Here is a 23,754-nt window from a genome sequence, read left to right on the forward strand (position 1 = left end):
AGTACTTCTAGATCGCACGCCATGAGCGGATGAGCCAGCTGTAGGAGCAACATGCATGCATGCACTGTCGCGTATGGCCACCTCATGATTTGTTAATGGATGGAGTCTTTGCTCGGCGCCCATGCTTCGGTCACCGTTTACTTGGTGGACTCAGGCGTTCGACGATCTAGCAAAATCCAAGGAGCACATGCATCGCACCCCATTTTACTCTGCCTTGACTTGATTACCAATTACCACAGGCTACTACTACTCTCATGCTCTGCAATGGCTAATACAGCATCGAGCTGCGGTTTGGCCGGCAAACCGTGCACCTCCCCGCGCCATGCCACCCTCATTCTCCGAAGCATATCTATCCATATCTCGGTCTCGGACAGCAAAAATCTTGGCAGCGCGATCATGCATGCCGCCGCCGCCGGAACGCGCGCGCCCAGTTCTGACCCGCCGCGCCCGCGCTGCTCTAGGGAACCTTCCGCGGCCACATGCGACGGACAGCTGTTGCTCATCGGGAGCCCGCTGGGTCAAATCCTCATCCTCATCCGGTGCGCCGTGCTCGGGGCATGGAGTGCGCGTGCGCGTGCGCGGCAATCTGACTTCCACTGTCTCTGGACCCGTGCCCGGAAGCAGCTGGACAGCGCAGCGCGCACGGTGAGCGACACACGGTGGCGTGCGTAGGGTGCACCGACGTGCACCTCGCCTCCTTGCCTCCCCGCGGTCCCCCTTCCCGCCGCGCAGCCCTGATGGTAGTACTGCACGTCTGCACCAGATGTAGTAGGCAAGAACCGTGCTCGAAGCCCTGCAGGCACCGACGCAGAGACTATAAATAGAAGAGCCGGGAGCCTTCCACTCCATCACAACGACACGCACACTAAACACAGGGTCGATCACCAAGCAGCAGCAGTTCTCAGCTCACAAGTTCATTTTAAAAGGGGCTCTCAGATCACAAGTTTCGCGGCGCAGTTTAGCGAGTCGTCATTAGCAATGGCTTCCCTTGTGCTGGTTGTGGCGATGGTACTGAGCCTGTCGCAACTCTCCGTGGGGAGCAGGAGGCTGATGGAGCTGTACATTCCTCCGCCGAGCGATCAGCTCACCGACCACCACGGCGGCGTGCTCAGCGGCGACATCCGGGTGACCACGCTCTGGTACGGCAGCTTCACGTCGGCGCAGAAGTCGATCGTCTACGACTTCCTCCTCTCGCTCACCGCGGCGCCGAGCGCGACGGCCACGCCCTCGGTCGGCCAGTGGTGGGGCACCATCGACCAGCTGTACCTGTCCAGCGCCGCCGCGTCGGGGACGCGCGTGCTCCTCGACGCGCGGACGCAGGTGTCCGACGAGGCCTACTCGCTGGGGAAGTCGCTCACGCTAGCCCAGCTCGAGCAGCTCGCCGCGCGCGCCGGCGCCAAGAAGGGTGGCATCGCGCTGGTCTTCACCGACGAGAACGTGGCCGTGGAGGGCTTCTGCAGCAGCCGGTGCGGCAAGCACGGCTCTGCCGCCCCGGGCGCCGAGGTCGGGTCCACCTACATCTGGGTGGGCAACGCCGTGAAGCAGTGCCCGGGGCAGTGCGCGTGGCCGTTCGCGCAGCCGCTGTACGGGCCGCAGGGCGCGCCCCTGGTGGCGCCCAACGGCGACGCCGGGATGGACGGGCTGGTGATGGTCCTCGCCTCCATGGTGGCCGGCACCGTGACCAACCCGTATCGGGACGGGTTCTACCAGGGCTCAAAGGACGCGCCGCTGGAGGCGTGCACCGCGTGCCCGGGCGTCTACGGCAGCGGCGCGTATCCGGGATTTCCCGGGAGCCTGCTGGTGGACCAAACCACCGGAGGCAGCTACAATGCCAACGGCGTGAACGGGAGGAAGTACCTGCTCCCGGCCTTGTACAACCCGGCGACGTCCACCTGCAACACCCTGGTGTAGTCGATTGGAGTATGTAGTGATGTAGTGCGTACCGAACACCGTCCCCGTTAATATGTACTGTACTGTACTGTACTGTACGCCTGATTAAAGCTGTACATATACGAGTTTGGACTTGGAGAAATGAAATTACTTTGTTGGTCTAAACATGTGAATCCTGCCATTCCAGGCCAAGGTCCATTGAAGGATCAATTCGGCCCAAATAATGAGAACCGACGTGGGGAATGAGAAAACATGAGCCCGCTCTCCGCCCACTAGTGTTGCGAGGTGGATGTGATCCATGGGGAGAACCTTTGGATCATTTGTGGCCTAAAAAAAAATAACGGTTGATTCAGAAAAAGAACAAAAGCAAGAGAAGTCGTAATAACTAGTGAAACATACCGATAAAAAAAAACACTAGTGAAACATAGACTATAGCCCTAGGATTAAATGGAAGGCAATTCAACAGGCGAGGGTTGCAAGTGAGGCAAGAACTCAGGAGGCAAAGGAAAATTAATTATAGTTCAAGATGATGTTAGAATAATAAGAGAGAATTATAAAATTAGACATTACATTGTTGCCTCCTTCGTAACAGGAATACTTTGCCAGGTGCCAAAAGGAGATCCTAGCTCATCGTGCTCCTAATTAGTTCGAGTATGATAACTATATTTTTCATATATATATATATATATATCTCCTTCTCCTTTTTTATACAACTAAAAAGAACAAAAGGAAGACAACCATTTGGTGCAACAAAAATTTCGCCTCACCTTTGCTTCATGCTGTGCGAAAGGAAGTTTTCACCTCTTTGCTATGCCCGCCTGCGACACAAGGAAGGAAAGCAAGCAAAATCCGGCCTCACGTTAACCTTCCAATTCGGCTCTCGCTCGTCCGTCTACAGCAGGAAAGCAAGGGCCTCTCGCTCGTCCATCTGGCCTCCATTCTGCCCACAAGGAAACGAATCCATGCAGCAGCATGAATCCATGTGGCCTCCTTGCTGACACGAATCCATGCATTAGGCACACACACGACTCCATCCTCCACGAATCCATGCAGTAGGCACACACACGACTCCATCGTCACGCACTATTGCAGTTAGTCGAGACCTTCATCCACCTCGCCAATCCACCCCTCGCCGGTGCACCCACGACGACCCACAATCACCGGCACGAAAGATCACCCGCTCGACTCCGCCGCCGTCCACAGCCACGTCTGCTCGACGGCCTGCTTCTTGCTGCCTCCGCCGACGCTCCTTTCTCTGGATCGCCCAGCGCGACACTCGCTACGCTCAACTACGCCGTTGTCCAGAGCCACGTCCGGCTCCGCGGCCTGCCTCCCGTCGCCTCCGCCGACATCGGCTCACTCTAGGTCACGCGCCTCCGCAATCTCCCTCGCCGGTCTAGGACGGGCCGCTGTCGGACGCAATGCTGCGTCCGCGACCCCTGCACACGCGAGCGTGAAGCCGTTCAACGACCTCGCCAATCCGTTGCCACCGCGACGCACCGGCGACGTTACCGCCACTTCGCCACACCTATGTTACCTTGACCATCGAGAACCAGCACACATCGTCGTCGAGGGCAGCACCGACGCCAGCACTGGCGCAGTGCTTCGACGGTAAGCCGTGTGGACTTTGTCGGTGATTGGGGGTCGTCGTTTCCAAAACCAAGCAGCTCACGTCACCTACTTGCATCATTCAGGACTGCATGCATCTGATTTTTCTTCATTGCTGCCTCCTCAGGACTTATGAAGTCCTGCGAAAAATGGATTTGATTTATTTGGTCTTGTGTTTCTGTGTAACTTTAGTTTTATACCTTTGTCTACCATTATTATTTTTTATTTGGAGATATTCCTCTCAGTCTTGCATGTTTCAGAGTAACTTTTGCTTACTGCTATGTTTCAGAGTAATTTTTGCTTACTGCTATTTTGATTTTGTTTCCAGGAAAGGATCATCATCAATCCAAGAAATTTTTGAGGTAAACTATCAATCTATTTTCTTGATTTACATGCAAGTGTAACTTACATCTGTGGAATAATCACATGTACAATGAAGGTAGTTCTTTTGCTGTCAGTCACGTATTGACTCACAATCAATTATCTTCTTCCCAAAACACAAGATTGATCCATTTGGATACCACTTTTTTGCATTAAATAGGAACCAGAGTTTTCCTCCCACAAGTCTAAGCATCACAAAAAAGTTGTGAAGCTTTCCGTTTGGTTGTTCATCTGTCCTAGGGAATCATATAAATGAATTGTTTGTGACTACTTTTTAGAAAACTAAAAGAATCAGATTGTTGCACGAGCAAATTAAACAGGCTTTATTATAGATCATCTTCTAAAATGGAGAAAAATTTAAAGTAATAAAAATGTTATATATGAGTTTCGAAAATAGAGAAAATAATTATCAACAAGGAATTGAGAATTTAGTTTCTCATGTGATGTGAAACACTAGCTGGAAGTTGTTATCCTTTTCTGATGAGCACCTTCCTTTTTGTTGCTCGTGCAATTGTGCTTTTTCATGCCTTGCTTGTCTGTTGCCTTCTTTCTGAGTTGTACCTGTCATAGCCGATATCCTTTAAACATGCTTTCTCAATTGGAGTGTTGCCAAAGCTATCCGGTGTACTACATGTTGTGAGATATGTGACAGGTAGTGTTGATGGACACACCAAGGTCAAGCGGTGATCGGGTACCTTTGGAGGACCTTACAAATACATCATATAGTGGTATATAAACTTTTACAATATATCTATATATCTATGTTCATATGATTGCATGTTGACATTAATTTTGGAAGGGAATCATACCCGACTGGAGTTGGTGCGACTAGATGGGATGGTAATGGGCAGAAGAGGCAGAGAGAGAGAATGGTATGCAACAGTGTCTGATGAAAATAGTAGTGAAAAAAACAAGAAACTCTGTGAGAGAGATACAGTAGATCAAACGAGCGAAAATAGTGACTGGCTCCATGTGCACTCTGCCTACAGTAATGGCGCCGAGCAACTATCAGGTTACTTATTCTGCTAATAAAAGTATTTATTCATGTGGCACAGTGATATAGTTTGCTTATTGTAAGTATCAATTTGCATTCTATGGATTAATAATTAGTTATTTCATTTAAACTTGTAGAGGGGAAAACAACAAATGAAAGCGACGAAAATAGTGACTGGCTCCATAGGCACTCAACCTATTGTAACAGCTTGGAACAATTATCAGGTGACTAATTTTACAAATAAAAGTATTACTTGGTATTACCACTGTAACTTATATAGCTTGGTTAAGGAATGGTTTAATTTATATTGTATGGTTATATTTGTAGACGGTTCGCTACCTTTAAGCACCATTGGTGGCACTGGTGACATGGATAACAATGACACTGTCGAAGATAACAATACTACTCATGAAACAGGTATACTTTTGTATACATTGCCTGAGATTCGAATGAATTGTGCGTGTGTTTGTTTATATATATATATATATATATATATATATATATATATATATATATATATATATATATGTTCTGGATATGCTCTAGGTCTCGTCGACCGGCTTATCACGTGTCCAAAAGAGCGTAAGCGTGATCGTGACAGAGCACGGAATGCCGCAATGTCTCCTGAACAAAGGGCGCTACTGAATAAAAGACGACGTGAATTGTATGCAAAAAAAATGCACCAAAAAAATCTGCAAAGATGCTACAAATGACTCCAAACGAGACTGCCCAGTCAACAGGTTTGGTAATCAAATTGATTTTCTTATAGCAAAAATATCATGGAGTTGTAGGATACTTATTATATCAATTAATTTTTAGATGGTCCTATCTCTTTAACCATTGGAGTTCCCGGTGATATTGACGACCAGATGACAGAGACAGATATCAACATTGTTCATGAAATGGGTATGCCTTTATAGAATCATGACTTTGTTTTTATTTATCAAAGATGTTTGAACACGAGAGTAGCTGACAATGTTGTGTAGACTTTATTATCATAGAATTTTAGTTATTGTGGGTCCTTCATGGATTAGACATTGAGACATTACTTTTATATTATAATATAGGTGATGTAAATGCATCCATTTCTATCAACAATACTGTCATATGTACAAAAGAGCGTAATCGTGGGCTTGATAGAGCACGAAGGGCTGCAATGTCTCCTGAACAAAAGGCATTAATAAACAAGAGGCGGCGTGAGTTGTATGCAGCAAAAAATGCACACAAAAATACTGCAAGAAAACTACAAATGACTCCACAAGAGAAGAAGTTGAAGCGAAAAGAGATAAATAAGAACTACAAAATGATGGTGAGAGGACACCGAGCCAACAATCTGCATCCAGACTCAATCGCCATGGAAAGCCCTCACTTTAGTCCTCAGCTTATTTTCCCTTCTTCACCTCAATCGCCTAAAGCGCCTTCACACGATATGGAAATACCCGAATTGAGGGGCACTCCTGTTTATATCACGCCATCTATAGTTCAAAATCCAAAAGTTGAGACCCCTGAATTGGCTACGTCACAGACCATACATAGGCATCGAGTGACCAATGGAGAGAGAAATACTCTTCTATCCCGTCGCAATCAGGCTTTTGAAGCAAACATTGGAAGACGGGTTAGAGGGTGTGTGGATGAAAAGTGCAGTGATTCAAACGACTTGACTCAATCGAGTGTGGTTTACGATGGTAATTATCCTTAGTCACTATATATTGTCGGTACATTCACCTTTGCAGTCTTTCAAAAACTCATTTCTTTTATTACTACAGATGTTGCCACCCAAGAAACTCCAATTCCACAACCTAATAATTGTATAGATACACAAACACAACCGTGTGTAGTTGACGGTACCTCTTCAAGGCCTCCAAATGCTGCACAAGCTCATACACCAGACTCTATGGTCGAGGATGGTATTTTCTTATTAAATTTATCCATTTTTGTTTTTTGTACACCATTATGTTTCTCTCAGCATATATGTGGCTGTGTTACACAGACTATGATGAGGATGTCATATTTGAGGAGGACGAGGAAGAGGATGAGGTGTACTTTTTCGCCGGACAAGGTACACCGCGTAATAGTAAGAACTTTATTTCATAAACTTTCTTTCAATGCGTAAGACATCATCTTTTTGTCAGAAGATGAGGAGGAGGGAACCGACGTCGAGCATAATCTTGACACGGATGAGCAAGAGAACAGTGAGCCTGATGTCCCGGATCCATACGACCGGGTCTATGCTAATGTCCCGTTAGAGTCACACATGCTACCGTTGGTGCCGAACTGCAAGCACTGCAACGCAAAGAAATTTGAGGGTGAACCCCCTGGATTCTGTTGTAGGGGTGGAAAGATTCATCTTTCAAGTCCTGAGACACCACCAGAGCTCATGAGGTTGTGGTCAAGCTCGGACGCTGATGCTAGGCACTTTCGTGCAAACATTAGATATTTCAACGGCCACTTCTCTTTCACTTCTTTGTACTGCCACCTAGATCGTATCACCACTAACATGCGAATCTGTGGTGTCTACACATTCCACGCCCATGGTCAGATTTACCATAACATACGATCATTTGGTAAAGAGGAGGGTGTCGAAAAGAGACACCTCGAGCTTTATTTTTACGATGACGACCCATCCCTTGAGCATCGGATAAGCAAGTGCCGTGAGCAATGTGCCCAAAAAGACAGAGAAGTTATACAACAATTAGTGGGAATCCTTGAAGGGAATCCCTACTCTCAGCAACTAAGGAGTATGGGGCACATTGAAAACCTTGAGGATTACCGGGTCGAGCTTAACCTTGACCAACGCCTTGACCAGAGAACATATAATGTGCCGTTGACATCGGAGGTGGCCGCCGTCTGGGTTGAGGGTAGTGAGCATCACAGCCAATTCGAGCATAGTGTTCTCCAAGGGAAAGATCGATCTATACATGGCATCCGCTCATATAATGCATGTTATGACTCATTATCATACCCGTTGTTCTTTCCAAAAGGTGAGCTCGGTTGGCATAATTGCATTCCAAAAGTGGGTGTGACTATGGCTCAAGTTGATCGAGCTCGAGCAATCCGCAAAAGGCGTGCTGAGAATGGTGACGATGATGATGGAGGTAACTTGAACTCTTTTCAATAATGCAATGTAAACTCTTTTATGCTAACTCATGATACTAATTCAAACAATGTCTCCCTGTAGAGCCTGTTTCAAATACATGTGTCTCCGTGCGTGACTACTACTGCTATAAGTTTCAGATGCGGCCAGGGATATTTAATCCAATACTCTTTGGCCGACGCCTTTTCCAGCAGTTCGCCGTTGACACCTACATCAAAATTGAGAGCTCACGGTTAGACTACATGAGGAACAATCAAGATACACTGAGGGCTGACCTATACCAAGGCTTGGTGGACAGCATGCATTCGGGTGAAGGATCTGCTGAGAATGTCGGACGGCGCACTGTCCTGTCTTCGTCATTCATCGGAGGACCCCGTGATATGAGGCGTCGATACATGGATGCAATGGCTCTGGTTCGAAAGTATGGTAAACCTGATATCTTCCTCACAATGACGTGCAACCCTAACTGGGATGAGATTAAGAATGAACTTTACCCAGGCCAGACACCACAGGACCGTCCAGATCTCGTCACACGGGTCTTTAGAGCAAAGTTGGATGCAATGAGGAAAATGTTGATGGAGAAAGACATACTTGGGAAGGTGAAGGCCTATGTATATGTAGTAGAGTTCCAGAAGAGGGGCTTGTCGCATGCACACTTCTTGCTCATAATGGAACGAAAGTACAAGCTCACATGTCCCGAGCAATATGACATGATCATCAGTGCAGAGCTACCAAACAAGAAAAAGTACCCCGAGCTATACAAGATGGTCACGAAGCATATGATGCATGGTCCTTGTGGGACGCTTAATCCATCCTGTCCGTGCACAGTAGGTCGTGGGTCATGCAAGAATCGTTACCCACGCCCATTCTGTGAGGCAACATCACAGGGAAAGGATTCATACCCCATCTATCGGCGACGTAATGATGGTCGCATGCTAAAAGTTCGAGGCCATTACTTGGACAATCAATGGGTCGTTCCTTACAACCCTTGCTTGCTACGTACCTTCAACTGCCATATAAATGTTGAGGCTTGTGGGAGCATTAAATCAGTAAAGTATCTGTTCAAGTACATATACAAGGGACATGATAGGGCATCGGTGGTGATGAGGGAGACCGACAAAGCAGACGAGAAAGGAAACATTGATGAAATCAAACAATATAGAGATGCCCGGTGGGTGACGCCTCCAGAAGCTCTATGGAGGATATATGGCTTTGACTTGAGCAAGAACCATCCACCAGTATAGCAGCTGCAGCTTCATCTACCTGACATGCACATGGTGGCATTTCATAAACGGGACAAGGTCGAACGGATCATTAAGAGACTAGGTGTAGAGGAGTCAATGCTGACAGCATACTTCGATGCAAACAGGCATAATGAGGAAGCTCGTGGAATTTTATATCGAGACTTCCCAGAGCATTTTACCTGGCAGACTGATGGTAAATTCTGGCAGAAAAGGAAAAACTCTATTTTTTCAAATTGGTAGAGTCATCTCGGCTCATCCTGCCGAGGGAGAACGCTACTTTCTTCGTGTTCTCTTGAACAATGTTGCTGGTGCTACCTCATATGAACACCTCAGGACAGTTGATGGAGGAGGGGTCTAATCGAAGAAGATAATACCCTAGATGAATGTCTATCTGAAGCTACTTTATTCCAGATGCCTTCCTCTCTGCGAAGGTTATTTGCAACAATATTGGTATTTTGCGAGCGCATGATGTGATGGGGTTATGGATAAAACACTATGATGCAATGTCAGAGGACTACAACCGCAATAATCCATCCCCAGATCTGGTGCAACAGATGGTTTTGATAGATATTAGAAACATGTTGCAGTCTATGGGGAAGGACATAAGGTCATTTCCTCTTCCAGATATTGATCACTCATATGACGATGCTAGCCATATTCCTCGTGAGATATTTGAGGAAGCTAGCGTCGAGCAAAATCCCAAAGATGTGCTATTATGCGACTCACTCAACGTCGAGCAAAGGTCTGCCTATGATGAGATAATGGCTGCTGTCTATAGCAAACAAGGCGGACTGTTCTTTGTGGATGGACCTGGTGGGACAGGGAAGACATTTTTGTATAGGGCACTTATCGCAAAACTACGTAGCCAGGACAAGCTTGTTGTGGCTACAGCTACATCTGGAGTCGCAGCTGCCTTAATGCTAGGTGGGAGGACGGCCCACTCGCATTTCAAGATACCCCTCACTCTACAAGAGGGTGGTTGTTGTACCTTCACTAAACAGAGTGGTACTGCCAAGTTGCTACAACAAGCAGCTCTCATAATTTGGGATGAGGCATCTATGACAAAGAGGCAAAATGTGGAAGCACTAGACAATAGCCTACGAGATATAATGGGACGGTCACACATACCTTTTGGTGGGAAGACTGTTGTCCTTGGTGGTGATTTTAGACAGGTCCTCCCAGTTGTGCGAAAAGGATCCAGGGCTCAAATAGTCGGTGCTTCTCTACGAAGATCGTATCTTTGGGAATCCATACGCCACCTAAAGCTTGTCCGCAACATGAGGGCTCAGAGTGATCCGTGGTTTGCAGATTATCTATTGCGCATTGGTGGTGGAACGGAAGAGGTGAATGGAGATGGCAATGTACATATTCCAGACGAGATCTGTGTTCCGTACTCTGGCGATGCAGAGAAAGATCTTCATACATTGATTGACATCATCTTCCTAGATCTGAATGCAAACATGGCGGACAAAGACTACATCACTACCAGAGCAATTTTATCTACACGTAACGATTGGGTGGACATGATCAATATGAAAATGATTGATATGTTCCAGGGAGGTGAGACGGTGTATCACAGTTTTGACTCCGCGGTAGATGATCCACATAACTACTATCCATCAGAGTTCCTTAATAGTCTGACCCCTAACGGGCTACCGCCACACGTCTTGAAGCTGAAGCTCGGGTGTCCTGTCATATTGCTTAGGAATATTGACCCTGCTAATGGGCTATGCAATGGTACAAGGCTGGTGGTGCGAGGGTTCCGAAGAAATACAATTGATGCAGAAATTGTTGTGGGGCAGCATGCTGGAAAGCGGGTATTCCTTCCTCGAATACCGCTCTGCCCGTCTGATGACGAGATGTTCCCGTTTCAGTTTAAGAGGAAGCAGTTTCCTATTAGGTTGAGCTTTGCCATGACAGTCAATAAGTCACAAGGCCAAACTATCCCAAACGTGGGTGTGTACCTACCCGCACCGGTGTTCTCTCATGGACAGTTGTACGTTGCAATGTCTAGAGCCACATCAAGAACGAATATTAAGATCCTTGCCCTTCCACCTGATGGGGATGCACAAGAGGAGAAGGCCAAAAAGATGGATAAGAAAAATGCTAAAAGGAATGCCGAGGGAAAAAAAACCTAAGAATACGTCAAATAAAAAAGATAAGGATAAGAAGATCCCAACAACGGATGGAATTTTCACGAAAAATATTGTATTTAAGGAGGTCCTAACGCCATAGGTAAGGTAACATTACATTACTAACTCATAAATGCAAACTTTTTCATTCAATTTTTATTGCACAAATAATATCTCACTAACATCATATTTGTTTGCATAAATAATATTAGTCATAAGGAGCATGGTGCCGCGGAGGACGCTACTGGCGCTGGTGTCGTTGGTGATATGGACGGTGGATGGAACGACTATGTTAATTTCATAAACTTTGTGGTTTGCATTAATATTATTTTAATATTGATACTTAAATTTTATAGTAATGTTATCTTAGTTATGTGATCTATGTATTTTTAGTACATATTATTTGTTATCCCGTAGCAACGCACGGGTACGCTACCTAGTATATATATATATATATATATATATATATATATATATATATATATATATATATATATATATATATATACTGCTGCAATTTGAGCCCACTTCGTTTACAATAATAACATGTTTGTTATGGATGTTGAATGTGGGAAACAAGAATGAATGCTGGAGAGAAACAACAAAATGCTAAGGCTGTCTCCAATAGGAGACCTATTTGGGAACCCAAACCCAAAATGGGTATCCAACACAATACATATAGCCTCCAACAGAGTACCCAAACAGAAGACCCATTTTGGGTATCAGGAGACACATAACCCAAATTTGGGTATCCTCTCTCTTCGAGACCCATTTGCAGAGAGTGTTGTCTTTTATGTCTTATTGTTGGAGAAGACTAAAAATAGGTATGGAACCTTTTACCTGTAGCGCTACCCAAAGGACAAATAGGTCTTGTATTTTGGGTGACGATTGTTGGAGATAGTCTAAGGGCACCTACAACGGTTGTGCTGGCCGTCGTCTCCTGGTGGTGATTTTACAAAATTCTCCTCGATCTGCTACAGTAAATGAAGAGAGAGAGTGGAGCCGTCGCGTCGCGAGACGACAGCGAGCGCTCGTGCTCCGAGACGGACTCGACGGCTGCGTTCGTGTTGTATGGAGCCGTCCTCTTCGCCTGACGCTGCGGGGATCAAGCTGTGCGTGCTCGAGGTGAAACAATCGCGCCAAAAATTGAAGTCATCTCTGTGGCTTCGTGCTGACTGACCGAAGTGGAAGGTCTGCTGCTCGCCGCTACCGACTACCGCTGGACGCTGGTTGAGCTGCCGCGCAAGGGCGTAGGACCGAGGGGGAGCCACCGAGCCAGAGGAGGGCGGAGGGGAGGCTGCCATGCTGCTGCGCACCCGCGTCGCCGGCCGCTGCCGCTTGTCATTCCGCGGATCCGAGCAGATGCGAACGAGAGACGAGAGACGGAGAGAACCAAGGCATGGCCGGATGGGGTTTGTGCTCCTGGCTTCCTAGGCTGCTACTGCGTTTCTATTGGGCTTACGGATAATGTAACAAACTGCATATGCTGTATAAATATACATACTCCTATTTATATTTTCTATTCAACTAAAATGTATATTTTTCCCTCAAAAAATTTATACATATATTTATTTTTGTTACTAAAACGTAATCATAAAGTGATTGTTACTAAAAATGAGTATATTATATTACTTTATATAATATATGATTTACTTTAAAAGATTTATTTTGCATCAATTAGCAACATAATGGTATATAGAAATAATATTCATGATTGATCATGGCTATCATGCGAGCATTAAATGTTTTGTAGAAAGCTAAATAGATAGCAACTGCATGTGGATTGTACGAGCTGTCTATTTAGCTGACTATATTGTAAATTTCAAGAAATTATAGACAGTAGTTGTCTCTCTGTTGTACATGCCCTGATAAGTATGTCACAGAATCGTTTGCATGACTGATCTAACAAGAATTCAAGGGGAAGGCTAGGCGAGTAACCAAAATTTTTGCTACGGTAGCTAAAAACTAAAATTTTTGCTAACTAAGGTCTTGTTTAGATGTGAAATTTTTTTGGATTTTGCTACTGTAGCAATTTCGTTTGTTTGTGGTAAATATTATCTAATCATAGACTAACTAGGATCAAAAGATTCGTCTCGCAATAACAGTGTGATTAGTTTTTGTTTTCGTCTATATTTAATGCTTCCTGCATGTGTCGCAAGATTTGATGTGATAGAGAATTTTGAAAACTTTTTGATTTTGAGGGTGAACTAAATAAGACCTAAACAAGGCAAATAGTACTATCAAGTTGGAGACCTCCACCGCATGATAGGAAACCCAGTTTGCCAAGGCCGTGTTTAGTTTCGGAACGAAAAAATATCGTGACAATGTAGCATTTTTGTTGATTCGTGATAATTGTTGTCCAACTATAGACTAACTAGGTTTAAAAGATTCGTCTTCTAAATTCCGATCAAACTATGCAATTAGTTTTTATTTTTGTCTATATTTAATACTTCATATATGTGTCTAACGATTCGATATGACAAAAAATTTTGAAAAATTTTAGGTTTTTAGTAGAAGTAAATAAAACCGAAAAAAATAAGGAGCTGCTCAACAAGACCAGTCTCTCGATAGGACGACAGACCTGTCGAAAGAATGCTGAAGCAGTATCCTAGCGCAGCGCAGCTTTCCACAGCCGCGTCTGTGGGAATCCGGACCGGGAGGCGCCGCGTGCCCGCGTCTACAGCTCCAGTCGAAGCGTCCCATCCATTCTACTGCCATCTCGCAATCAGCAACGCTTTGCTTGCCTACAGTATCCCCGTCCCCCAGCCGCAGCCAGGCTCTCTTCCCATGGGCATGGAAGCAGGAAAAAGGTCTCGGTCGTCTTTGGAGATCGCGGTCGCCGGACGCAGCGTAGGTATACGCATAGGCACGGACCACGGACAGATTCCTCCGCCACGGCGAATTGAATCCGCTGCACCCGCCGGAACCGGTCGAATTCAATGAACAATAAACAGTGAGCATCGCCATGTCAGGAGCCGCAGTAACGACGTTCCAAGTTCGTACCCTCCCGTCAATCGTCGTTACGGTGCGGCGCACCGGGGATAGTACCATTGCTGGGCACTTTTTCCAGCTGCAGCTTGAGACGAGTGCCTTCAATGGGCATGCATGGTTTGGGTTTGCTGCGACGGCGACGCTGTGCTGGTCGGTCTCTTTGACCTGCCGCTGCCGAAGCGTGATGCCTGAACACTGCGAAAAGTGATCGAAAGTAGATACACCTTCCGTTCCAAAAAGAGTGTTGTTTTGGGTTTTTTGCCACAAGTTTGACTCGATTTGTAGAAAATATATACACTATTTATATCTCTAAATAAATTTGTTAAAAAACTAAACTTAAAGATCTTTCTAATGATACTAATTATGTACTATAAATACTAATATTTTTTACTATATATTTAGTTAAAGTTATTTCTCGAAAAACAAAAACGATATTTATTTTATTTTGGGACTGAGGGAGTACGTTTGACGTATCGATGGCTGGAACAAAGGCACGTGTTTACCGTATTTCCGGCTTTTCACCCTGCGCTGCGCTCGGCCTACTGCCACCGGGATCTACTGCTCGCCAGTCGCCCACGGGCTGCCAGCCTGCCATGCTAGTATGCTACTGGCTGGCTCGCTCTCCCCGAATATTTGACTGATCGATTGACACACCTGTGGTTCGATGTCTCCTTTTATCTCATCAGTAACGGAGATTGTGAACCTCGGCTCCTTTTCTGAGAGTGTCCCGGCGGGGCGCCATGTTCTTCCGCTCTTCGCCGGTCTTGGGTGCGCGGCAGTTGTGGCGCACAGGCGCTGCTGGACAGGTGATCTGAGCACCGTTTTCATCGTGGACTGCAGGATTCCAGTACCTGCATCATGTGCCAGCAGGAGGCCGAGTCCATGGACCATATCTTGATGAGGTGTGTCTTCTCGCGGGAGGTGTGGTCTACGTTGGCTCCATCTAGGCCTGTTTAGATGTGAAATTTTTTTAGATTTTGCTACTATAGCACTTTCGTTTGTTTATAATAAATATTATCTAATTATAGACTAACTAGGATTAAAAGATTCATCTCGTGATTTATAGCCAAACTATGTAATTAGTTTTCTTTTCGTTTATATTTAGTGCTTCATGCATGTGCCGCAAGATTCGATGTAACGAGGAATCTTGAAAACTTTTTAAATTTTGGTGGGAACTAAACAAGGCCCTAGATGGTCTGGTGGTGGTGCGCCAAGAACGGGTGCTGAAGTTGCTTAGGCGAGGGTTCGACTCGTTCTTCTTCCTTGTAGGTGGTTCCTTTGAAAAGAGCAAAACGCAAGAACCTTCCATTGAGTGCAGCGCAGGGGAACTTGCTGTATGGCCGGTTACAGGAGATTGGGCCATCTGATTATCTCTTTGACGGGCTAGTGTGCCTGTGTGGTCGCCCAATTTTTCACCATGTAATCGCTTTTAGCAATCCAGTACCAGTAGTATAGGGCTTTGGTAACCATGGTGTTACCCTGTAATTTATGGTGCTTAACTCTTCCTGCTTTGCGTCCTCGGACGTCATCTGAAAAAAAAAAGAGAGTGTCCCGGTGGCCACCGCTGAGATGCTCGTTCGTTGCTTGAATTATCAGCCGTACGGAACCCTGCATTGTTCGGCTGGAAGCTGCTGCTTGGTGCTTGCTGATTCTTGAAGGATGGGTTGCTCAGACTCAGATCTTGCATCATGCATGCAAGGTCGCCAGTCTACTTCGTCTCCGCTGGGAGGATTCAGAGATTGGACCATCCATATAGGCCTTGTTTAGTTCCGAAAAGTTTTCGGATTTCGATACTATAGCATTTTCGTTTGTTTGTGGTAAATATTGTCCAATTATGGACTAACTAGGATCAAAAGATCCGTCTCGTGATTTACAGGTAAACTGTGCAATTATTTTTTATTTTCGTCTATATTTAATGTTTCATGCATGTGTCGAAAGATTCGATGTGACGGGGAATCTTGAAAACTTTTTGGTTTTCAGGTGAACTAAACAAGGCCTATGCGAGCTTTGCCTCAGCTAGTGTAGATAGCTTAGCTGGTACAGTACTCCGTAGTAGGGTACGTAGCAGCCAGCATTAGCACTCATCAGCTGTCGTACGGTGCGGGGTCCTTCGTTTGCTCCTTCGCCATCACCTACTACTACCATCTATCCTCCGTTTTCAAGCGTCTCGCCCGTGAGGCGTCATTGGTTCATTTGCGTAGCGCAGCTGATCCATTGATTCGTTAGTCCATTATATTCATTCATTGTGACACGACAGTCGGTCAAAGTGTAAGCCCGGTCATGTCCCCAGAACGATAGCGACAGTGGCGCCACCCACTCCAATCCTCTCCTCCTTTCATTTCGCTCCTTGAGAGGCGATGGAGAGATGGAGGGCGCAGTAGAAGGCCAGGTGGTCACCGGTCCTGTCCGGCCGTGGCGTCCTGGCGTCCCCCACGTTTGTCCATATATATGCCCATGGCCATGAGTGACATCGTCTCGTCCTTCTCCCATTTGCAACCTCCCCCGTCATAGGCTACTGTGACCTGCTTCTTCTTCTCTTGTGCTCCTGTGCCACCGTCACTGCTCATCTCCATAGCCAGGTACCTCTCAGTAGCTCGAGGAACCACATAGGAGTACATAGCTTTACTTTATAGTACTAGGTTTTAGTTTATGGAACAACCTACACACGAGGCAGAAGCTAGCTAGCTTTCTTCAATAACCTCGGTCCACCAGCAAGAAGCTTCCCTGCTTCCCTTTGCCCTCCATCGATCTGCCCACACATCCATCCATCCATCCACCCATCCTGCTGGCTGTAAGAAGACATGGTCTCATGGCCGTGAGCTGCTCACCTCGCCGAGCCCTCATCGCCGCCGTGTCCCTCTGCTTCCTTCTCGGCGCCGCGACCAGCATCCGCACCGCCACGTTTTCCCCTTCTCAGGTACGTACGAGACCGTCCGTCACCACACCACCCAACACGACGTTTTCCATCCGTCCTGACTCCTGTCTTGCGTACAGCACGTTTGCGAAACTGACAGTCGTGCGTTGCGTTCTTGTGAGGTGCAGAACCTGGCGGAGGACAAGTCGCGGCTGGGGTCGACGCCGCCGAGCTGCCACAACCGGTGCAGCGCCTGCAACCCCTGCATGCCCGTCCAGGTGACGACCGCGCCGGGGCTCGGCCGCGCGGCGCGCGTCGCCGACGACACGGTGACGGTTGCCGGCTTCTCGCGCTACTCCAACTACAAGCCGCTGGGGTGGAAATGCCGCTGCGACGGCCGCCTGTACGACCCCTAGCGTGCTGCTGCTGCTTCCCTTCTCCATGGCGCCATGGCAACTCCACTCCAGTGCGCACTCTGCTCCGGTCCGGCGGGAGATCGAGGCTGGACATCAGCCAGCAGGTTCTTCGTCTCGCGTGTGTGCGTCATCTGTTCTTGGGAACCCATGGCGGCTTAATGCTTCACAAGCTTATTATTACTCTCTCTACTAGCTAGATCGAGCTTGCAGCCTTCGCACCGTAGCCGTAGCCATTTTTTTGCTCTCCGCTGAAGCAATTTACTCGCGTGTAAAGAGTGATTGTGAGCAGTAAATCCTAGAAGTAGTACCACTGCTAGTAGTATTGCCCAGTGCTCTGGTCATGACAGATTGAAGGCAGGCAGGCAGGCATGTGATCTCGCCTGACGGCTCTGGTAGCCTGATGAATCTACCGCTGGATCGCAGTGCCGCCGATCCGCCGGCTGCGTTGTAACCTTGCGTGACGTGTGGCCGAGCGGGGGGGCACACACCGGGGGGGAGCCTGATGATGATGTTGCGGTTTTTTTTTTTTTGAGATGGATGATGATGCGATTTTTAATCTGAGACTGTTGCGTAGTAATTGTGGCCACGGCCGCCTTTGTACGGTTCTGATGGCTCGCCATGTGTTTTGTTTACTGAGGTGTCTCCCTCGTGCCCAGCCGTCCGTATGGGACTGGGAGGGAGGCATCGCAGTGTGGGGGCTCCGGGGCTCGTCGCGTGGCGCTTTGGCGGCAGCTGCATGGGCGTTGCTCTTGTCGGGCTCGCGGTCGCGGGGTCGGCTTGGCTCTTTGGATCGGTCGCGGTAGGGACGAGGACCGATGCAGGTTTCAGCCAGCTGCTGGCTGTAAGACTTCTTTACAGCCTTTTTTAGCCTACTCATATAATGGTTAGCTCATTAATATTAATACATGGCCCACTTGTCTGTCTCACAGACTTTCTTGGTTTTTGTGTCTGAGCCGGCTGTAAGCTTACAGTCCGTTTTTACTCTATCTCCTCTTCTCTCTCCTCTACCTCAGCATTTAGCTGGCTTACAGCCTACTATAATTGCTCTCAGGATGATGGGAAAATAGTACTGGTCCGCCTCCTATGCTTATACATATTCAAAAACTTTATAATCGCCCGATCGAAATGATTTGATGGAAGCGGGTAGCTATGATTGGAGATGAGATCTGTCCGATTTTCTCGTGAGAGAATGAATGCTTGATTGTTCTGTGGGGACATGTTTGTCGACCGTGGAAATCGGTCCTTGAAAAGTGGAATTGTATAAGACCGTTTTTGGATCAAATAGCGTAAAGTTTACTCGAGTTAAAAGCTAAACTTCAGATCACTATAGTTTATTTGTATAGTCTAATAAATTTTATTTGTATGGTCTTGTAAATTACTGATTTTTTTTAGTTGGGCTAAACTTTAGACGATAATATTATACCATCTGTTTAGAGCCTCATGTTTAGTGGCTAAGACCTTGTTTAGATACTACTAGTCCAAAGTTTAGTTGGCTAAAAAGATAAGGACTAAAAACTTTAGCCTATTTTATCTTACTTGTGTAGTCTAAAATTTCTATATGACCTGACGAAGCCTCTTTTATGGAATTCTGTACCGACGTGGGAAGCCATACAGGTTCTCTTCTCAGGTACGAACTAGTAGACATAGTCGCTCACTTTTGTTTTGTCGATTTGGTCTCAAAGCACCTTCCCTATGTAATTTCTCTTGGTGAATCCACGCCAGTAGCTAGGTAGCAAGGTATGCGTTATGTCACAAAGGTTGCTCCCTTGTATGATCGTGTACCGTTTGTACTGTTAACTATTTTTCTATTAATGAAAAATAGATGAATGGCCCAATAGAGAAAAAAAATCATATGGTTGACTAAATTTAAGCAGCACCTTAGTCCTTTAAACCTTGATTTTCGATCGGTAAGGGTGTAAGGCCTGTCCAAGGTCAACTTTATCGGCCCGATTTAAATGGGCTTCCATTTAAAGTGGGAATCTGTGGCAAAACTCCCCTAATTTCGTAGTCGCCGCTCTCCCGTCCTCGTTATGGCGCAGATCGTATCCCTACTGAAGTACTGATCACGACATATGCACAAGAACAGAGAATGAGAGAGGCAAGGAGCTCTTCATTATTTCATTGTATAATACATGTACATATATTGTGTCTCTCCTCTAACTTCCTGTTCACCCCACAAATCCATTCCAGGGGGCGTTCACCGATTTTCTGTTCACCGAATGATCCGACGGTCCCTCCGAGTCTGACACACACGTACACGCGAATGCTGCTTGAGTTTAAAAAAGCAAAAAGATTTATTTTTTTAATTATTATAACTTCTAAACGGTGTATAACGGTATATCTTTTCTGTTAAATTTTATTACCTCCAACCAAATACCCCGAGCATCTGTAACAGTTATGCAATTGGAGTTTGCCACTGCTTGAGTTTAAAAAAGTAAAAAGATTTATTTTTTAAATTATTATAACTTCTAAACAGTGTATAACGGTATATCTTTTTTCTGTTAAATTTTATTACCTCCAACCAAATACCCCGAGCATCTTCAACAGTTATGCAATTGGAGTTTGATATTTGTTGGAATTTGACAAGTCTCTAAACGTTTTGCCAAAGGAAAAATATTAATGGGCTTGTATATATGAGCTGAAAGTCTGGCTATACTTGAACTCGGTTATTTCAGTTAGAACTGGAAACCAAATTAGAAACCAAAATATTCGGTTTCGCCTAGTTTGATTTTGGTTTCAGTTTTTATGGTTTTGTCTTCAGTTTTCAGTTATTTTTGTCTAGAGTTAGGCAGCGGGGAAGCGATCACAACAGCCTGTGGAATGTAGTTATAAAAAAACGACCTGTGGGATGTGGATCAATGATCGAGCACACGGGCCGCTAGTGTCACACGTTGGCCCATCGATGTTACTAGGCATCAGCTTGCATCAAAGAAACTTTTGCTAAAAAAAGGTAGCATCAAAGTAGTGCAATTTCCAATTCAATGAAAGTTTCTGGCGTGTTGTCCAAATATGTTATGTGCATGATTTTCCGTCACATCGAATATTTGAACGCATGTATGGAGCAGTAAATATAGACGAAAGCAAAAACTAATTGCGCAGCTTCCCTGTAATTTATGAGTCAAATTTTTTGAGCCTAATTAGTCCATAATTGGACAATAATTGTCAAATACAAACGAAAGTGTTATACTAGTCAAAGATAAATTTTTTTACAAACTAAACAACGCCTAGGTAGAATATTATCATTATTACCAATAGCCATTGAATCTTATTTGTTTTTATTAGGTTTAGTTTCACATCGGTAATTGATGATAAGGGAGCACAACATATAAGGCAAGGACAATCCTCACCTATCAGACTAGTTTTTTGGGTTGAGCTAGATCCAAGGTTTTATTTGTTGTGGGCTCCGGTGAACCTAGCCCCGAGGGCTAACGACTCGTGGGTATAATGAGTTGGGCCGAATTTCGCTACGCACTCTAACAAGTGGTACGTGGAGAATGTCTTCCGAAGATTACACGGTGTATGTGTGATGTGAAGAGTTAGGCTCGATGTGTGACGGGAGAGATTGTTAGGTTTAGTCTCACATTAGTAATTGAGATGATGGGGAGCACAACATATAAGATGAGGGCAATCCTCACCTATGAGACTAGTCTTTGGGTTGAGTTAGACTCCCAAGGCTTTATATGTTGTGGGCTCCGATGGACCTAGCCCCGAGAGGCAGACGACTCGTGGGTATAACGAGCTTGACCGAATTCCGCTGCGCACTTATCTACTTCTACCATTATATGACTATATATAAAGGGAGCGTATGCTATGAAAACCAGCTTCGTATGCAAACTATGCAAACTCTTATCAGGAGCGTAGGATGATCATCCAATGGTTAGAGGCAATGATGTGATATTTTCCACTTAAACTTCCCACTCATCCTATCCTAATTAATTTTTTTTTGCAAATCAACCCCTTGAAACCCAGCAGAACGCACGCCACCGTCACACGCGCGAGGAATGTCGTCGCCTCATCACCTACGCACGAGGAACACGGCTCCCGTTCGGCCCGTCGGTGGCGCACACGCACATGTCGAGCAGCAACTAATAATCAGCAGTTGATTGTTTGTTGGGATTATTAATCGATCAACAAACTGTAGATATATGTTGCGTACACCCTACTCATTCAGTATATACGCGGCATCTGTTCACACGTACTCCTGTATCCCAAATAAATAACTTTATAAGGTTTAAAATTTGTCACAATTCATCTCATTCAGAAAGTTCAGAGGTACACAGCATAATGGCAGCAGCAATATTTCTAAAAAAATGGCAGCATCAATATAATCTATGCATATGACTCAATGAAACCATGAAAATTACAGTCAGCCAACAATGTTGTTTGGACAATTGCGTGCGTCATGAGTCACTACTTGCTTACATTTTCTTCACCTCCGTTTGCTTGGAGCCCTCATCTCTTTGCTCTTCTTAATTCTTTTGCTTCTCCCTTTGGACCTGACATCAGTTGGTGGATGCATATTGACTTCATTTGGAATAGTACTACCAAGGAAAGATCCATACTCATCCTGTTTATTATCCATAGCAGCAGGCGTGATCTCTTGGAGAGGTTCTACTAGGTTGGACAAACTAGAATATAAAAAGTTCATTCCTTGTTCAGAATTCTTTGCCCTTTGAATAAGGTCTTCAAACATGTTGCGTGAGTCTGAAATCTTTTTCCGCATTTCCACCTCCTTAGCATCTTTAGGCTTCTCATCTAGTAGGTTACCTTTGTCATCAAATAACACTTTCCTGTATCAAAACAAACATAGGAAATTTAATAATATCGTAACAAAATAGGCATATAGAAACTATAAAAATATGTACCTTTTACATATTTTCACCCATCTCTTCATAATATAACCCATTGGTATCTCATTTTGCTTCTCGGTTCTAAGCACTTGTATGATATGACGACACGGGATGCCATAGGACTCAAAATATTTACAGGAGCACGTACCGAACATGATTGACTTGTTGATCTCAACCACTCGCTCTTTTCAGGATTGGCTACTAATGGTCACAATGTTCTTATCTTCCGACTCAGAGAATCTTTGAATAATGTAATGGTCTCTTGCAACTATAAGTTGACTCTAAAATTTACTAAAAACTTCATGTGTATATATCCCACTACACTGCTTCTCCATGGCCCATGGTGTCATCAATTTAGGAGTGCTGTGCAGACTTGCATTGTCAGCTTTCAACTCCTCTTGGCGCTGACACTCCAAAGCTGTGTCAAACCTTAGCCAAAACTCAACAAAGATCAACTTTCTATGAATGAAACGGTTAAAGAAAGAATTTGCACTCTCCGAGCGTGATGTAGTCCTAAGCATTCCTGCTAGAGGTATGTCCAGAAAGTGTACCGGAATCTATGATTACCGAATGGCAAACCTTGTGGAAAACCAATCATTTTCTAGGAGGTCATAATCTGTCACGATAGAATTCCATTGTGACACGAAATCATCTGAATCCTCAGTCCACCAAACGCACTTGTTTAGTCTCTGCCAAAATTTTTCATCGTTTCTTAAAGAGGGCCCGACCTTTTCACGTACCTTTTCCATGATATGCCACATGCAAAATCTATGTGCCGTACCTGGTAGAATCTTAGCAATAGCAGCCATCATGCTTGCATCTTCATCCGTTGTGATTAGATGAGGTGCTACTCCACCCATGGCCTTAAGAAAGATCTCCAATATTCCATACATATGACTCAATCTTCTCATCTACTATGAATGTTGCACCAAGAAAAACACTTTGCAAGTGATGATTCACTCCAATAAATGGCACAAATTTCATGTTATACTGGTTGGTGGTATATGTTGCATCTACCGAAATCACATCACCCAAAAGACTATAATTTTTCTTGCATGTAGCGTCTGCCCAAATTGCACAGTTTGGTCAAAATTTTTCCCGGCGCCCGATGACTTGCCCGGCGTTGCCCATCGCGCCGCACCAGTTCTTCAACCGGATTCTTGCCGCTGCCGCTCCCCACGAGCTGATGAAGCAGGCGCTGGCGCTGCCCGCGGACGACCTGGACCTGCGGCTGTCGGACCTAGAGCAGGTCAGCCACCTCGGCGAGGGCGCCTGCGGAGTGGTCACCAAGGTGGGCCAC

General features: G+C 45.6%; 3 protein-coding genes across 3 annotated transcripts; all 3 read left to right on the top strand.

Annotated features, from left to right (window-relative positions):
- On the top strand, window positions 833-1,923 carry LOC8074817 (protein EXORDIUM). The gene has a single exon (XM_002452477.2). It carries the CDS (start codon window positions 979-981, stop codon window positions 1,909-1,911), a length of 933 nt encoding a protein of 310 aa, XP_002452522.1. The 5' UTR covers window positions 833-978; the 3' UTR covers window positions 1,912-1,923.
- On the top strand, window positions 9,715-11,349 carry LOC8075679 (ATP-dependent DNA helicase pif1). Its single transcript, XM_002452479.1, has one exon. It carries the CDS (start codon window positions 9,715-9,717, stop codon window positions 11,347-11,349), a length of 1,635 nt encoding a protein of 544 aa, XP_002452524.1.
- Window positions 16,658-18,204, top strand: LOC8075680 (EPIDERMAL PATTERNING FACTOR-like protein 1). The gene is made up of 2 exons (XM_002452480.2): window positions 16,658-17,251; window positions 17,377-18,204. Exons 1-2 carry the CDS (start codon window positions 17,144-17,146, stop codon window positions 17,602-17,604), a joined length of 336 nt encoding a protein of 111 aa, XP_002452525.1. The 5' UTR covers window positions 16,658-17,143; the 3' UTR covers window positions 17,605-18,204.

The sequence above is a fragment of the Sorghum bicolor genome, chromosome 4, assembly GCF_000003195.3.
Source record: "Sorghum bicolor cultivar BTx623 chromosome 4, Sorghum_bicolor_NCBIv3, whole genome shotgun sequence".
In the NCBI taxonomy this organism is placed as follows: domain Eukaryota; kingdom Viridiplantae; phylum Streptophyta; class Magnoliopsida; order Poales; family Poaceae; genus Sorghum; species Sorghum bicolor.

Coding starts and splice junctions, on each gene's coding strand:
- LOC8074817 (XM_002452477.2), top strand. CDS start 979: ATGGCTTCCCTTGTGCTGGTTGTGGCGATGGTACTGAGCCTGTCGCAA.
- LOC8075679 (XM_002452479.1), top strand. CDS start 9,715: ATGTCAGAGGACTACAACCGCAATAATCCATCCCCAGATCTGGTGCAA.
- LOC8075680 (XM_002452480.2), top strand. CDS start 17,144: ATGGCCGTGAGCTGCTCACCTCGCCGAGCCCTCATCGCCGCCGTGTCC. Junction 17,252..17,376: donor CCACGTTTTCCCCTTCTCAG/GTACGTACGAGA, acceptor TGTGAGGTGCAG/AACCTGGCGGAGGACAAGTC.